The sequence below is a fragment of the Chelmon rostratus genome, chromosome 21, assembly GCF_017976325.1.
Source record: "Chelmon rostratus isolate fCheRos1 chromosome 21, fCheRos1.pri, whole genome shotgun sequence".
In the NCBI taxonomy this organism is placed as follows: Eukaryota; Metazoa; Chordata; class Actinopteri; order Chaetodontiformes; family Chaetodontidae; genus Chelmon; species Chelmon rostratus.
The window spans coordinates 14,565,884-14,584,018 of NC_055678.1; the positions used below are offsets into that span (position 1 = coordinate 14,565,884).

Below are 18,135 nucleotides of genomic sequence, written 5' to 3' on the forward strand. Positions count from 1 at the left end.
TGCTGTAAAAGCGGAAATGTCCACTTAATTATTGAACAGTTGGCAATGAGTTTTAGTCAATTTGGGCGCAGCAGCAGAAAAATAAGAGTAGAGTTCCCACTCTTTGAACATTTAGGAGAGGAAGTCTTACGATTTTGTTTGTTAACAGACCTATATCTCTCTTTCCACCGTCTCCTTTATCGACACAAACTTTTCTTCCCTTCGTGTTTGGAAAAAAAGGAGCTCCCTCGAAGTAGCGCAGTAGCTGTTTTCCGGTTCTTGTTGCCGTTCTCTCCTCCATTTTCTGAACACAAAGTTGTTATTGCACCATTCCGCGAATCTAGCCTCTGCATTTAATACAACGTGTAATTTCCCCCCTTTTACCGTTTTCCCTTTGATTTAGTCACTCTTGACTCTCCTTTTGCTCTGGGGCCAACGGGGTTCGCCGTGGGGGGCGCCTTGAAACCGCCCCTCCTTATCGCCTTTCATCGTTCAGCGCGGGGCCGCCTTGAAACCGCAGGGGCAGTAATTGCTTTTTTCAGGCAGCCCAGTGCGGACTGGCCAACAGCCAATCAGAGCCTTGTTTACACTCGGTGATTGACAGCACTCTGGCAACGTGCCAGCCAATCAGAAGCCTCGCAGGGCCGAAGCCCCGAGTTTTAACCCTTTGCCTGCACGTATAAACAAACCTGGACGGGAATATTAGCCTATAGCAGCTCATATATTTCGACATGGAAACACACAAGCCCATATCCTTCCACTTTTAATTGGCTAAATTAGTGAACCGTGTGCAAGGCTAACCCCGGGGACAGTAATGCTTTCAAATTACGCAGTGATTCAATTTGCTCGTGTGTGTGCGCAAGCGTATGTGCGCGTGAATGTGTGTGTGTAAGAGAGACAGAGACAGGTAAACAGACATACAGCCATAAAATAGAAAAGACTGAGTATACTGTAGCCTATGTTGTTTAAATTTATGTCTAACCCTTCTAAACCTTCCCCCAAATGCACATAAAAATAAAGCAACTTTATTAACCATTTCTCCATAATAGCCTGCTGCGTTCAAGTGCCGTTTCTAACGCTGCTAAATGACAGATTCCTTTATATGTGGCATATCGATAGATTTAGTGAACTGATACAGGGAAAATGAATGTTCATGTATAGAGCAGGGTCTGCTTTAAGGACGAAGCAGAGAATTAGATTAGCTAAAACCCACCTTTAGATTTACTCCCAAAAGTGAACACCTTTTCTAGATCAGACTTAACTAAGCATATTTCCCCAAACTTCTCTCATGTTAATACGGTTGTGCATATGTGTACAAAATGTCTTGCGCTGCAAACACAGCCTTACATGTCCAATAAATCAGACCCAGATCCTGAAAATAAGGATTTATTTAGCAAAACACATGCAGAGGGAAGAGTGGGGGGAAAAAACACGGATTTCCCTAAAGGAGCATCAATAAAACTATCACATCATCGCTGTCACATGGCAAAAATAACTAAACACTCAGAGCGCATGCAGCATTTGAACTGAGCTGCAGTGGGATCACACAGAATAGGCTAGATGCTGTTTGCTCTCCACCAGTGATCAGAAAGTGCAGGCGGCGCTGCACGGCTCCAGCTCCTCTCCTCTCCGCACACTGAACAGCGCCGAGCTGTGCCGCCTGTCTCCTCGCATTCGCTTGTGCACGCAGTGCGCCGAGGGCTGCAAATCAAACGCCCGCCGTTTCGCTCCGCGGCTCCGGCGGCTTCCTCATTGGCTCGGAGCGACAGCCAATAGCAGCGTGTGTTTACCGTCCGGGTGTGTGTGTGCGTGTGTGTGTGTGTGTGTGTGTGTGTGTGTGGAGGTTAGAGGGGAGGGGGGGTGAGTTGTGTGTATATGTGTGTGGAGGACAGGGTGGGGCGGGGGTGGGGTGCGCCTCACGGGCACGCTTTCACATTGTCGTTCTCAAACCAATAGGCCTGCGCGTTCACCCCTCCTCGCGCGCGCACACACACACATACGCACACACACACACCCCTCCAACCTCCTCCTCCTCCTCCTCTCGGCGTGTCTGAGTCTCCGGCTGCATGAACGAGCCTCGATTCACTACAAGCCTGAACTTCTACGATGCGTCTCTCCCATACCTCAACTGACTGCACAGCACAGTCTGCAGCAGCATAGGATGTAATCAATCCCACATGTTTCACCTCTGCGACTCGGGGATTTTCACTTTGAATATTTTTCTACTTTTTCTTTCATTATACCCCACTCGCCATGCAATGGATATAACTTACCAGTAAGTAGAAAATGAATTTATAGCTGCGTTTTATAATCTTAAGTGATTGTACTGGATGCCGATTTTGGTTCAAGTGCTGCATGCAGGAGAGGGTGATCTAAATTTACCGTTTTATTTAAATGTGGATGCGTCTATTTTTTTTTCTTAATACTCTGCTATTATTCACTGTCACACCTTTAGAGAAGTACAAAAAATGAAAGATGATATGACTCTGCTCTCCCTTACAGAATAATAATCTGAAGACATCCCTCATTCATGAAATTTAAAATTGGCATTAAAGCAACGATTCTCACGATTTGAGGGTATTTTTGAGGGATTTCTGTCGGCTATCCTCTCCGCGCTGTTTTCTCTCCTGTCCAGTCTGGATGGCTGAGCTGTGGGCGATATGTGTGTCACTTTTTGATCTGACCTCTCTCCACAGCTAAATTACTTGTGCGTTCCGGATTCATTCAGAGGACTATTCGAAACCGCTCGCTTTTCAGCGCGCCTCCTCACTACTGTAGTTTTATACACGATAAATTGTAGATTATTCCTTGTTAGTTTCCTATTGTGCGTGTGTTGGTGTGTGTGTGTGTTTGAGAGGGAGAAGGACAGGGGCAGTTTATTGCAAACGGCAGTGCTCCCTGCATCCCCCTCGGTGTGAAGGCTGCGCAGACGCCGGGCTGTCCTCGGCTCGGCCGGGCTTGTCTCTCTGGTGCAGCCGGCCTCTGAATATCCGGGTTTAGTGTCCCGGTTATGCTTTGTGACTTTATTGCAAAATTGTCAAAGGCAATGAGCTGGCCTCTGAACCCGAGCCACTTCAAAAAGTGGCTGTCTTTTAATTCCTTTTTATCTTTTGTCCAAAGGTTCAGACATTTATGACTGAATAGTTTTCTCTTCAAATAGAAGAAACAAACAATTGCTTGTTTGGCTGAAACCTCAGTTGCACGAGATCTTTAAAACACAATTTTTGGCGGATTTGCTGACTTGTGTGCGAAGTTCGTGTAATGTCGTTTTGACCAGTCTTGGTCACTTTTGTAGGGGCTTTTAATGTGACGCTAGTTTGACCCTTTGCAGGGCAGTGATGGTGGAGGTGTGCGCGCGTTTGGGACGTGTGTGTGTGTGTGTGTTTGGGAGATGTGTATGGGAAGTCTGAACGCCTTCCACGTAGATACGCACGCGTACACACCACACACACATTCATACACACACACACACACACACACACACACACACACACACACACACACACACACACACACAACAGCAGATCCAGATGATCATTTTCCCCGAACTGTTACGCGCGATCTGCTCACGCCGTTCTGTTTGCGTGGCGTGCGATAACACGGGATTTAGATTCAGGTTGTTAAATGTAGCCTGAGTGGCTCGCTGTTGACGTGGAATGTAAACACGGAGGACGTGTGTATACGGCCTGAAAATTTAAAAATGTATAGACAAACGTCAGACGAGAGTGGTTCATGATTGATGTCCCGTAGAGAAGGGCCATTGTTTCTCACAGCCTAGGGGACAGGAGAGAGTCCATTTTGCCTTCCCAGTGCGCTCGCAGTAGCCTGTGTTTCTCTCCTTTCCCAACCCTCATTTTTTCCCTCTTGCTGTCGACTAGATGTAGTCGAAAACGATAACGTGGTTCTCCATACAAACGTGGAATTAAATTATTTAAATCCACCCGCACTTTAGGGCAAATATTCATCTGGGAAGCATTTGGATATTTGCATACATTGGATATTCGACCGGATCTGGGATATTTTATGCTCGGGAGTGTTTGGAGGCACTCAAACACATTTCAGGCTCTGTCAGAGCTGCTGAACTTTGGAGACCCCCCCTCCCTCAAAACACAATTCCTGAAAGTTGGGAGTCCTTGAGCAGCCTTGTGTGCGAGAGTGTGTGTGTGTGTGTGTGTGTGCGTGTGCGTAAAGGAGACTTGAATATCCGAGCTCATGCATCTTATATTCCCATGCACTTCATAAGCCCCTGGTCCACCAGAGCATTTGATATTTTCTTTGTTCCTTTATCGTTGATTCCTGGGAGGTGCTATCAGCATCTACAGAGCGCTAGATGGACGTGCCATGCATTGAAAGGCCTCATAGATGGACTGCTGAGGTGTGTTTGGCGAGCGCAGGCACCCAGCTCTCGCTATCTGAGCGTCACATGGAGCCCTATTTAAGTAAATGACCTGGGCTATAAGGCATACATATAAAGTCGATGATTTCCTAGTCTATTTCACTGTTTATTGCCCCGCTCTTTCGCACTGGAGCATAAAGGTGATTTGATTTGTGTTTGTGATTACAGTGTAGCCTACATATACTGTATATGTTGCAGAGATGCATTGCCATTGCCAGGAGGCGAGGGCCACTGCTGCTGACTCCGTAGGAGTTGATAGAAATAGCTGTTTCATCGCCGTTTCCATTAATAAGCAACCCCACAAATAAGAGCAAAGGTTGCAGCGGTGCTAACTATAAAAATCCAAACACTGAAGGTGAGATAAGTTAGATAAATACATAAAAACAGCCATCAGTAAAGTCAGATGTAATTCATAAAAGCTCAAACACTATTGATCCAAGACGGAAATCTGTATGTGCGTGTGTGGCTGGCTTTATATCAACCCCATGACTTAAAAAAAACGAAACATGAAATAAAGAATATTCTCTAAAGTGAGACAACCACGCGTTAAACGTAAGCACAGTGGATCAGATTTTCTGACAGCTGGATGAGGGAAGAAATCAAACTTAATTTACATAAACAATAATCAAAGCAGGAACGTGTGTGTCTTTCTGCTGGGGCACTGTGGGGACTCCAAGGTTGGGGACCGGACTTGAGTCGCCCATAATTTGGGCTGAAAAGCGCTTTTGTGCATTCTTGCTCAGAAGTGTTGCGCCAATGGTTTTCTTCATATTTTCGCACGAGAGCCCCCGAGGTCCGGCTTGTTTATGACCAGTCCTTGTTCAGTCTAAAGACTCCACAGCTCGTCCTTCACAGGGAAAGGCTCTTTACCGCTGTGAACTCTTGTACTGTATATGCACCATTTGTTTGTACCTGAGCCAAATCTCCCCCTTTCCTTTCCATTCTTTTCGCTGATAAAGAAAGCTCCCGTGTGCGTTATTTGCATCGTGTTTGGTCACAGGATGAGGAGGAGGAGGAGGAGGAGGGGGCAACGATGTAGTGCAGGGTAAATCCACCTAAACTCAGTCCAGCCACCTTTTTATCTGCAGGACAGACTTTACTCACCTTCCCGGGCTGGCATAAGCCGTCCTGAAATGAAACGTCGAGACAAAGCAGTGAGAATAATATGGAAATGTGCGCTTTTCAAGCGTTTTTTGGGATATTTGAATTGCTTTTGTAAACACCGGTTGTTTGTCTAAACATGAACAGCGACTGTCTCTCAGTTCAGCCTTTTCTTCAGCACTGCATCCCTGGTTGGCTCATTATTGTCAGCGCTTTGACGTGTCTCCTGCTCTCTCTTTTGTAGGACATGACGGGGACTCAGTTTCTACCCTGCAAAGCCAAAACTCCGCTCAATGCGAGGGGAGCCCGAAGTTCATAAAAGGGATTATTTGCATCTGGGTGCCTGAGACCTTCGGTGCCTCCGGATTTTACTTTGGATTTGGGATTTATCGGGTCTCGCCGGGATGGAAAGCCGAGATTTCGCTCCTCCGCACCACCTCCTGACGGAGCGGAGCGCGTTGGTTCACAGCGCCGCGTCTCGGATGGCGCCGGGCGGCCACGGCTCCGTGCAGCACCCCGCTCACTTCCAGCCGGGGAAATACTACTCGTCCCACCTCTCCATGGGTGCGCACTCAGGTCAGTTGTGAACGGAGCTCTTTTCATGTGTATAAGTGATAAGTGTGGCTTTAAAAAAGCAGCCAGTTACGCTTTTGTCTGGAGCATATGTTCCCCATATTACAAACTTGGGAAGCTCCTTGGGACGAACTCGAAATTTACTGTGAAAGGAAATGGCTCAGATTTTGTGGGCATTTCGAAATTAGCAAAAATTACACATGGCATGTTAAAGAGTTTTATGTTTTACTCACTTTAATGAACTGTTTATGACATGGCTGCTTTCTGTGTGTAATACACGGAAATAAATATAATTTATCAGTTTAGTGTTTCAGCCTGGCGTAAAAGTAAAATATGGAACATGGTGATTTCCCTCTTCAAGAAACTTGGCTTCTTTGGCAAATTAGATTAACTTTGAATTTACGGCATACCTCCATTCTTTGTTTTAAACCTCTCCTGATTTTAGGCATATTCTCGGGTTATTCGCTTTTATCGCACAGGGATTATTAGGCGTCTCCAGCAGCATAATCTTGTCTTAGATTTATATGGTTTCATCAATTAGTAAAGTACTAATCGTTGTCATTTGATGTAATTAATTAGAATTGGATAATTCCACTGCTTATATTTCCCATTAAACAATAAATTAAAAGCTATTAGCTGAGCACGTCCCTGGTTTGCTGCTGCTGCTGTGTGGTGGTGTGGCTCCAAGGTGCATGGTGGTTTGGTGCTGGTGGGTTCGGCCCACATGCTGGTCTGTGCTGGTCACAAACTGGGGGTCGAAGTGGTGGGGAGTGGAGGAGGGCTCTGGCTAATAGAGGTGCGGGTAATACCAGAAAATCCGGTTTCTATATTGAGCGGGGACGTGACGGGGTGCGAATGGGTTGACAGTGCATGCATTAGATTTAACAAGTAGCTTTGGTATCCTGTCTCAATAGGAGGGGGTGGGAAGGTGTGTGTGTGTGTCTGCGTGCGCGCGCGCGCACGCTTTGTGTGTGTGTGTGTGTGTGTGTGTGTGTGTGTGTGTGTGTGTGTGTGTGTGTGTCTATGTGTGTGTGGAGATAGAGCGAGAGAAAGAAAGAAAGCCTCTGCTCGGAATCATATAGTGTCTATACACTGGACTAACTGGATGAGCCTTAAACGTGCCCGATGAGAAATCTCATTAATTATCATGTGCAAATGCAGCGGGCTCTTTAAATAGACGCGGAGACTCGGGCCTCTGAATGATATCGTCTGTTGTCTGTAGGATCCACACATCCTCTGTCTCCGCTTCATTTGCATATTCATTTTACACAACAGCAAAAGCGACGCGGACGTCCACTCCGACATTTTCACCCTTAAAATTTGGAGCAAAACACATCATTTCCACATTTCCGGCGAACTCATCAAACCCGGCGCCCTATTTGCAGAAATATGAGCTGAATCAGTCTGACTTTTGGTGAGACTCAGGTCCTGGTTCTGGTCTGGTCTGACGCACATGGAGGCAGCCTGATCATAAAAACAATAATATTTTTATTAGCTTGTTTTGTCTTCAGAAACATTCTCACATTCACGGCTCTAGAGAGCACACATGGAGTTGTACAGCTCTGAATCATTTTTTACGACAACTTTAGTGTGTGCGTACAGAATATATATGCTTTTATTTTCTATAATCTATGTAGTATATGTGTAGTTCATATAATGGTACAAGATTTATATTTATTATTTTTTATAATTCCGGAATTTTTGAAATCCACTCTAAAAGTTGACATATTTATTACCTTCATGTCTAATAAATGTGCTATTGTAAATATAATGTGTAGAAAATGTATTATGCTATTTATTATTCTGTAATGCAAGTATGTATTGTCGTATGATATATATTAAATAATTGACATAATTCTAGTTCTTCGTTATACTGTATTTAAATTTATTATCCAACAATTCATACTGTATAATTTATTCCATATTGATAAAATATATTCTATATTTCTTGAGGCATTCAGCTGCTTGTCTCCTTAAAATCTCACTGAAAAGATTTGAACTAAAAATATGTCCAATTGTGTTTTAAACCTACAACTGATGATGAGTTTGCTTTAACAAACAAGCATCTAGCATGCTTAACGATTCAAACAGATTATCCTTCACCTTGACTGATTTTGCTACACGCTGACGTGTATTATGGTCCAATTTAAAAATGTTTCTGTAATGTTGAAAGGCAAAAAAAGAAGAAAAAAAAGAGAAAAAAGGCGTAGTAATGCAGGGTGATAATGCTATTGAAATATATTCAAGAGGGCCTCTCACTGGGTCTCAAGGTGCATGACACTGTATTGAGATTCCAGATATCCAGACTCTCCATGCATGTCCCTGATGGGGTTTTGACTGACATGATGGGCATAGAGGATTGTTGTTTTGGGATGGGGGTTGGGGTACGTGTGTGTGTTTGCTGGGAGGTTAGGATGGGGGTTACCTTTGTGCTTGCCCCCCTTAGAGATTCAGAAAGCTGTATGCCTGGCCCTAGGCCTCGGCACAGGGGGTAGATATGATGTGGGGTTGGCCATACCAGGGCAGGAGGGGGGTTACGACGGGGGGTTTGTTTCAGATCTTTGAAAGAAACACACACACACACACACACATACACTTTTACCTTCTCACAAGCACGAAGCGGGTGTATCACTTACACAAATTCAAAGTAAAAAAAAAAAAGAAAAAAGAAAAGCCCCTCTCATTCCCCCTGTTTTTTCATATCCCGGAAAACCTGCAATCCATCAATTTGCAGAAGCCTCTTATTTAGATCAGCATGGTGTCTGGTTGAATATGGTCGCGCTTGACAAGGTGATGGAATGACAGCCGCATACCAACGCCATAAGACGCAGCCCCCATTTGATAAAACCCCACAATGATATTACACAGGCGTTTAGATTACTGATAGGAGCAGTGGGAAAGCCTTTGTCTCTCTGCCTCTCTGTCTGTCTGTCTTGCTCTCTTTCCCCTCCCTGTTTCGCTGCTTTGCTTTTATTACAGTCTCTCTCTCTCCCTGTCTTTCTTCCCCTTTTTCTGTGATGTTAGCCCCCTGGGCAGTAGTTGTGCAAGTGTGTGTGTGTGTGTGTGTGTGTGTGTGTGTGTGTGAACATGCGTGTATGTGTGTGATTAAGGTTAGGTTTAGCCTGCAGTAGCACAGGTGTGCAGTATTATGGAGGGCGTGGCAGAGCTTGTCATTGAACAGGTGTGTTACTTCCCAGACAGCAGACGGTTTTTGTTTACATGGCTGTGTGTGTGTGTGTGTGTATTTGTGACCTAGTAATACAGACAGAAAGAGCCCACATTCATGTTACGTGTGTGCACACATGCACAGCTGTACACACATATGCACACACACACAGTCCTTAAAGGGTTTCTCTCTTAAGCTGCTTGTGTTTTGTGCTTTGAAAAAGTAAAACCACAATCAGAATGTTTTGGTTAGACTAGATAACCTCTCTACCTCTTCTCTATTTCTCATCTCTCAGTCTTTCCTTTCTTTGGCCTTCTCTCCTGACCTTTTTCTTCTTTTGTCTCTCTCCATTGCTTCCTCTCCTCTCTTCCCGTTCATTCTTGTTAGTGAAGCACAAGATCCTGCTGTAAGAGTCTGTGTTTCTTTGCTGCAAATGTGTGTGTGGGTGTGTGTGTGTGTGGGTGTGTGTGTGTGTGTGTGTGTGTGTGTGTGTGCTCTGTCCATTCATCATGATGCCATCAGTAATGTCTCTCCTCTCTTGGAAGTTTCTCGGCTCGGGCTTTGATCGTCATGGCAGCATGGATGAGACACGCCCCTTCACCCTCCTACCTGCACACACCTTCACACACAAACAATTTGCATGACGTGAACTGAAAAGATGATGTGTGTGTGTGTGTACATGAGTTTGGAAGTTTCTGTCTGTGTATGTGCTTGTATGATTAGAGAGACAGAGGGCTGTAGTTAGCACAGATATGCATTTGTGTGTGTGTGTGTGTGTGTGTGTGTGTGTGTGTGTGTGTAGGGTACTGATTATGGTAAAAAAAAAAAAAGAAATAAAAACCCTGTATATGAAAGAAAGAACAGAGTGAAAAGAGAATACAAGCATGTAAAGGATAGATGGATGGAGCAGGGGAAGAGTGGGAGGAGGAGAAGGAGGAGTAGAGGGAGTAGAGAGGCTGAATGTTTCCACCTGGTTGGTAATCCAGTCAGATTACCACCGCCTGACGGCACCCACTGGCCGCCATCCCCGACTCCTCAGCCTGCCGTCTCTGCTGCCTCTCAAGAGTGCGAGAGAGTGAAAACAAGAGAGACGAGACGTTTGCCTGTGTGTGTGTGTGTGTGTGTGTGTGTGTGTGTGTGTGAGATGAGTCAGCAGTGGATGAGCCTCAGACTGACCCAACCTCACCCCCCTTTCACTTCACCAGCGCTACCCAGGGTACAAGGGGCACATCCCGGGTACAGCGTGCAAGACGACCCCCTGTGTGGAGGAGGCAGCTGGTGGAGGCTGCAGCCAGCCGAGCTGCGATTGGGCGCAGGGAGTCTATTCAATTTAAGAAAAAAACAGAAAACATGTATATTGAAAATTGAAATTGACTCGGTTTAGGCTTAATTTGCCTCATACACATGTGCAGAAGACCATCCATTATATCATTATTGAGATTGAGATATTTACCCAAACTTGAGTATGATATGATTGTGAACTCTAGCTTTTTTCAATCTTACTTGTTACTGTTCGTTAATGATATTTGTATCCTTTATAGTTTTTCATGTTATATTCACATTTGGAACAGTTTTAAGTGGAATTTGAGCTTTTTGTGCCTTACACATAGGTTTAAACATCCACAGTTTAACACCAATATGAAAAATAGTGAGAGAAGCCCATCGGTTCTGGGTAAAGTTAGCCTGGCATTGCATCAGTGTTTATTGGACAGTGATTCTTGGTTTGTATTAGAACGAATTTCCATCTAAAGACATTTGTTCGGCATACACACACATTTTTTTTTATGGTAATCACATTTTTTTGTCAAACTAAACACTGGGAACACGATTTTACACCCACACCAGTACTGCACTTATCTTAAGTTAAAATAAAATAGGCAGCAAGGCCAAAGAAATCAGTTAAATGAGTCTGTTTGAAATTTGTTGACGCATTAATGGCATTAAGTCATTAAGTCATTAAGCAAAGTCATTAAAGTCATTTCCATTACAAATTAGACCCTTGTGTACGCTTTGATATTTTAAGCAAACTATGGCGCATCACTTGAAATATTCCTGAATGTTTCACCGCGTCTAATCATTTGACCTCGGACTGATTGTGACCGAGATTTGAGTCGCTCATAAAGGTCACACCAGTGGAGGGATGAAAAATGCGTTGGCCGCAGCTCTTTTTGATGCTGGAGGTTGTTTTTTTTTTTTTGAGTGAAGCGTGCGTTTGTTCTCGGGCACATTTGCTGCAGTGACAGAACACTTTTGTCTCATCTCCAACTCTCGTCCAACATGTGAACAGCTGCTTATTGTCGGTAGCAGTGATTTGAAGGGAGCGGGGTGCGTTTGGTTGCGACATCTCCGGGGTGTGAACACACGCCACCATCTGATGACTTGGCATGTGAATGGAGAACGCCAGACTTCCTGTGTCCATGTGCTCTTCTCTCTCTCTCTCTCTCTCTCTCTCTCTCTCTCTCTCTCTCTCTCTCTCTCTCTCCTCTTCCCCCTTTTCTTCTTCTTCTTCTGTCCCTCGCTGGCCAGACCTCCCCTCCGCCCGTCTTCCTCGCTCCTCTTCAACCACATGCTCACCCTCCCTCTTCCTCCTCTCCTTCTGCTTTCCTCTTTCGCTTCCCCTTCACTCTGCGCTCTCTCCTCTCGGCTTTTTCGAGTGGTCCTCCAGCCCTCCTTCCTCCTCCTCCTCCTCCTCGCAGCCGTGTACCTCCCCACTCCCCCTCTCTCACTCTCCCCCTCACACTCTCCTCTCTTCTCAATCGATCCCCCCCACCTCTTACATCCAGCTCCTATCTCTGTCTAACTCCCCACACACCCATCGCCTCCTCGCGTTGTTAGCAGATGAGCTTCTCTCAGCACTCCTCCTATTTCTGTCTCAATTTCAGCCCGCTTCCTCTCCTTTTTCACGTCGCCTCATTTGTTTCTCCCCTCACACCCTCCTCTCTTCTTGCCTCCCCCTCTCCCTGCTATTCGGCCGGTTGTTAACGGGCCCGTCCCGGTGCTACTCGGCCCATGGCCAACTCACTAAATCAGGAACGATTGGAGGATTTGGCAAGAGGGAGTGAGAGCTCAGCGCTGCGCCTTTGAAGTCAGAGAAATGAGAGAAAAATGACATTTTAAACAGCCCGCAAAACACAAGGCTAAAACAGCTTCTCACTCCGAACAGGAGGCGGGGGAGCTGGGTGTGCGCCTGTGTGTGTGTGTGTGTGTGTGTGTGTGTGTGTGTGTGTGTGTTCATGTAAGAATACAATATGAGATCGTTTATGTGACTATGTGGCTGCTGTGGCTCTTATCCATGATCTAAATGCTTGAAAAAGTCACAAGATACGTGAAAAGAAAGTGTGCATTCGTGTGTGCACATATGTGTGTGTGTGTGTTTGCAGACGCTGTAATTCCCTGCTATTTTACGGCTCTGCGCGTCTTTCAGAGGGGTCAAGGCAATCCCCTGTTCGCGCGACGTGACAGAGAGGTGACATCACATTGGCGAGGGGTGGGACAGACATGATGTCACAGTCTCGCGCAGATCCACAGGTCCGCACCCCCGCGAAACAAGCGTGCAGCGTAGCCACCGACACCTGAGACGGACCGGCTTTTATTCGTCTCGGGGTCACATTTGCGCCTGACTCATCGTCACTCGAGCTGACTTGTTTGACTCAGCCAGAGCCCTTTCCTCGGCTGTTGTGTTTTGGTCCTCTATTCGATTCATTTCAGCTCTGTTTGGCTCATTCATATTGAAATGGCCTCCTTTCAGGCGGGTCTATGTCCAGTTTGTTTTGCTGTCAGGGCCTCAGATGGATGGAGGGGGCCGTAGGTTCATCGGGAGGTGAGGTTAAAGAAGGCAGAGTGGTCGGACCCCCCCTGAATCCAAGACCCTTCAAGGTTTTCTGAGTCACGCTGCTGCTGTTGTACAGGTTGCACAGACTGAGTGTTTGGTGTGAAAGACACCTAATGTGCTCTTAAGGAGGAAATAGGTTCATATCTGTGCGTGCGTGCGCGTGTGCGTGTTGATGTGGGGAAAAAGAGTAAGAAAAGGGGAGAAGCAGCTGTGTGGAACAGCATGGATCGTTACACAGTGACACACATGAAAGCATTAAGTATATTCAGGAGCCTTCGTTGAATATACATGGAGCTGTGTGCAGCTTTGTATGCGTGTGTGTGCGTGTATGCATGCGTGCGTGTGTGTGTGAGAATCCCCTCCCATGCTCTTGCCCGAGCTGAGAGTAGAGAGAAAGAAAACAAGGAAAGAGAGCATGAGAGAGAGGAGGAAAAAAAACAAAAAAAACAACAACAACAAAGATCCGTCATCAGTCATTCATGGCTAATCAGTCTCGTGGGACGTGCGCGCGCGCACATACACACACACACACACACACACACACACATAGTGCTGAGGTCCTAATCCTACTGGGACTGCTTGTGCCTCTGTGTGTGCCTGTCTAAATTTTGGATCTTGGCTGATTAGAAGCAAACTCTCCCTTTCTGCATCTCTCTCCCCCTCTACCTCCACTCCTCTCTCTTCTCCTCTCTGTCTTTTCTCCTCTCCGTCTTTGATTGCTGCTAAAGTGTCTCTTCTCCTTCTCCCTATTTTTCTCTTTTGTCTCTTTAATAACCGCCTACTGTCTTTTCCGGTCGTTTTGATGTGTGTTTTTGTAATGTTTGGAAGCATGTGCGCATGCATAATACAGGGACGTCTTTTGTGTGTGAGTGCGCACTTATCTCCTGCTTTTGCGCGTGTGTGCTCGCTGCTGCCTATGTGTGATGTGCATGTGTGTGTTTGTGCGTCTCTCAGTGGTGGTCTGTGTTTTATCGGCTCTTAAATTTGTTTCAGCTTTGTCTTTTCCTTGAATCAAATAAGCTTTGGTGGCACGGATGTTAATGTTGTTGTCAAAGCTTAATTACATATTTCTGAAGACAATATATTATCATGAGAATATATAGATAAATAATCACAAGAAGACAAATATCTTAAACAGTACAATCCTGTGGATATATAACATGGCATGCAGATAAATACTTTGCAAGAAAGAGATACTTTTTTTCTAAAAGTATGATGTTGGCTGTGAGCAAAAATTGTCTTCATAACTCCACATAATTGTTGCATCCATCAGGAAGTGAAGCTCTTTCTCAAAGCCTTGCAGTGTACGGTCTTTTCTTGGTAGCTCATTATCATCATATGAATATGGATTTTTTTCTGATCATAACATAAATCACAATACAAAATTACCTTTAATGCCCAGCCTGCATCTACCTGTCTCAGTGACCAGGCAGCGTGCACATCCTCATGGTTTTCCTCAGCTTTCTTTTTTTTGGCTGTAGTGGAGAGACAGAGTGCTGTTCTCACTGCCAAATAACTTGCGTTTGTCCTAATTTCTTTCCAATAGGTCAGGACGTTTCTTTCAGTTTGTGTTTAATTTGTCTGGGTGGAATTTTTTTTTGTGTGTGCTCATTTGCTTTTTTCCTTCTCCCTCCTCACGTGTGGTAGAGCTGAAACGGTTAGTCAGCGGACAGAAAATGAAATTCAGCTATTCGGCCAATTTTTTTGAAGTAAAAATGCCAAACATTCGCTGGTTCCAGCATCAAAAAAATATATATATATCATTGTCAATTTAATATCTGCGGGTTTGAGGGTGTTATCTGGAGAAAGCAAGCCATTTGAAGACATCACTGAGACTGTACTGTCGGGCTCTTTTTCCCCATTTTTTTGACATTAATAGATTAAATTATTAATTGAATAATCAAGAAAATACTTGTCACACTGATGGACAGTGCAATTATTGTTAGATGCAGCCCTAAAATCTTTTTTCTTACCCTCCATCAGCCCTTTTCTTCATTCTTTCTTTTATTTATTTTCCTTTTCTCCTCCCCCCTTTCTTTCCTCTTTATTTCCTCTCTGTGGATCTCTCCAATAATCCTTTATTCCTGTGTAAATATGACAGCAATGAGGGAATATAAAGAATGGAAAAGCCACGCTGAAATAAGGTCAGACTAGGTTATTCTCACCTGCTTTCTCACTCTCTCTCGATTCGTCACGGGCTCCCATCCTCTCTCTCGCTCTGTCTCTCTCGCCGTATTCCTCCCTCCTTCCCTTCCTCCCTCCCTCCCTCCGTCGCTCACTCCTTCCCTCTCTCCTCCTCCGCTCGCTCCCTTGTTGCCTCTCTCTCGTGTTCGCTGTCTGCTGATCCTGCTCTTCTCTCTTGTTCTCCCCCCTCACACACACTGGCACACACTGGCAGTCTGACGCCCACACACACGCACACATACTGTACACACACAGACAGACACACACACACACACACACTCACACTCACGCTGACACCTGCATGTCGAGCCGTTGAGGGTCTAATTTAAGTAAAGTGCTTCTCTAGGAACCACAACCCCTCAACTCATGATGATGGAGGGTGATACGGTGCGGCCTGGTTGAACACACACACACACAGGCAGACACACACACAGTTACACATAGACGCACACACACACATCCTGCTCCAGTGATACGGAGATATGACTCTCCCTGGTGTGGGATTGAAGGAAGCACTGTAGATGGCTTGTAAGTAGCATACTGTAATAATAATGTGATATTTGATTCCCGTTGGGAAATTCACCTTTTCTGGGCCGTCGGCAGATCAGACTGCGGGGTCAGTTACAGCCGGGGCAGAGCTGGTGGGGATTTAGTGTCCTGCCCAAGAACACTCCAACAGGGTGGATGCTGGCTGACATGGAGAAGGCTGAATCTGGGTCTGCTGGTTGAAGGATGTTGTACCCTTCGCTGCAAACCGCCCTGCTGCTTCGCTTCTGCTGCGTAGGTGTGTTTGTTTCCACTGGAGTTTGAGCTAACTTTAGCTGAAGCTGCACCGCTGCTGCAAATCTGAGGCCGCAATCACAAACATTCACGGAAAAAAATAGCATGAAGTGTTTTGGTTTTGGTAAGTTTAGTCCATGATAAAAGTTAAGTCAAGACACACCAATTTACTTCAATTACGGCATGGCTTATCTTACATTTCTTTCTGCAAAACAAACAAGTAGGGACTCTTGAAAGCAAAGCTTAATCTAAATCTATGAAACCCTTCCCTTAAGACAACCTAAACATATCGCAGCACAAATGTACAAAAAGACTCTTAAATCATTCATTCTTCACCATTTTATTTTATTTCATTTTATTTGCTGTAGCTGTGGCATTTTCTGGATTTGCTGACCTTGTTAGCAAATCATTGCTTATGTACACAACCAGTAGTTACGAAACAACTGTATCATTCATTTTGAGCCATGCTTATGTCCTGATGAATGTCAGTCTAATATTCACTTTCTTTTAAACTCCACTAATGTTCAATAGCTAATCGCTAACTTTGTCTGCCGGTCTTTTGGTGCTGTGCTGGTCATGTGGTTACGCTCGTACGTTATTAGCTGCCTGCTGCTATTAGATCTGCACGACTAAACTTAAGCAGTTGAGTTGCAGCCCAGAAAGCCTAAAGAATGAGCTGAAAGGTGCTAAAATGCTCAGGAGAGCTAAAGGTAGCGTAATTCATCATTTTGAGCTCCACTTTTGGCACACAAGTAGTTAGCATGTAAGCCATTGTTTATATATATGTATATTATATCTGCAGTAGAGGATTTGGCTGGCCCTGTTTTATTTTAGAAAATCACCTTATCCAAAAATCCAAAAACTATAAAAATGTCATTCACTTTTGAAATATTCCAGTGCATATCAGGTGAAGAGTTAATTGTAATTTCAAAGTTAATTTGATTGAACTTAATTTGTGGAAACTGCCCCATCTCCTAAAATCTGTTCACATTTGTACTCACACCAAATATTGAACCAATACGCCACACACTCTTCACATATCGTTAGCATGTCATGGTTCTGAACCATAATTACAATCAGTAATAGTCAGTTAATAAGTAACAGAGTCACATGATGCAACACTGAAGAACATGAGTTTAATAGGGATTGTGAGCTAAGGTACCATAGATTGTAATATGTAACCAGAAAGCAGTAAATTTTGATAAGTGGTGGACTTGTATTGTGTTTGAACTTCAGTAGATCATATGATTCATGAAGAAACACATGTGTACCTGTTCAGCTCACGGTGACGTGTTTTCCGTTAGACTCACTTTGTGCTCTTCCTGGTGTCTTGACCTCCTGGTGTATTTCATCCAGCAGCAGCCACATGCATCTACAAATCATTATAGTGTGTGTGTGTGTGTGTGTGTGTGTGTGTGTGTGTGTGTGTGTGTGTGTGTTTGCTGTGGCTGCACACTGAATGGACCACAGGGGCGTGGCACAGGCTTGTCGGACAACCAGAACTCTCAGAACAGGCTTGCTCACTGTTAACCAGAGCTGCAAAGCCACTGTGGGGGTGAGGCTGGGGGGTTGCCAACACACACACACACACATACATGCACACACACACATCCTGACAGACACACACACAAGTTAGACGGAATTGCATTATTGAGTCTCACCGCAGGCTTTCCTGAAATATCAGCAGCCTTATGCTTTTAATTAGTGTGTATGTGTGGGTGTGTGTGGGTGTGCGTGTGTGTGTGCCCGCACGTACCATTTGTGTCTCATTCTGACCCAGGCAGCAGAACCAATCTAGTATGACCCCTGTTCCCCAAATTCCCCTGTTTTCTTTGGTAAAACATGGAAAAACTTACCCTGACAGCCCCCCCTTCCTGCTTCCTAAGAATCTCTCATGTGTTCCTGCTTTGCACGGCCATATATGGTCCTTCCTCCTACCGTGGGTGGGTGGGTGTGTGGCGTCCAAAAAGTCTGTGGTCAAAAGCAGGAACATTTTCCTTCTCACTCACAGTTTACTGGTGCATTTTGTGGGCCACGTTCGCCGATGGAAAACAACAGCGGAGCGCTTCTTTTTTTTTCTTCTTCGGCTGGGTTGACACAAGGTGCAATGTTGCACGTTTTCTC

General features: G+C 45.0%; 1 protein-coding gene across 1 annotated transcript in view; it reads left to right on the plus strand.

The window, feature by feature from the left end:
* Nucleotides 1-2,099: 2,099 nt before the first annotated feature.
* bahcc1b (BAH domain and coiled-coil containing 1b) overlaps nucleotides 2,100-18,135 on the plus strand; it is a 54,348-nt gene continuing 38,312 nt past the window's right edge. Inside the window, exons 1-2 of the mRNA XM_041962688.1 lie at nucleotides 2,100-2,254; nucleotides 5,721-6,052. Of these exons, the coding sequence (XP_041818622.1) occupies nucleotides 5,881-6,052 (172 nt within the window). The 5' untranslated portion in view covers nucleotides 2,100-2,254; nucleotides 5,721-5,880. The remainder of the gene's footprint in view (nucleotides 2,255-5,720; nucleotides 6,053-18,135) is intronic.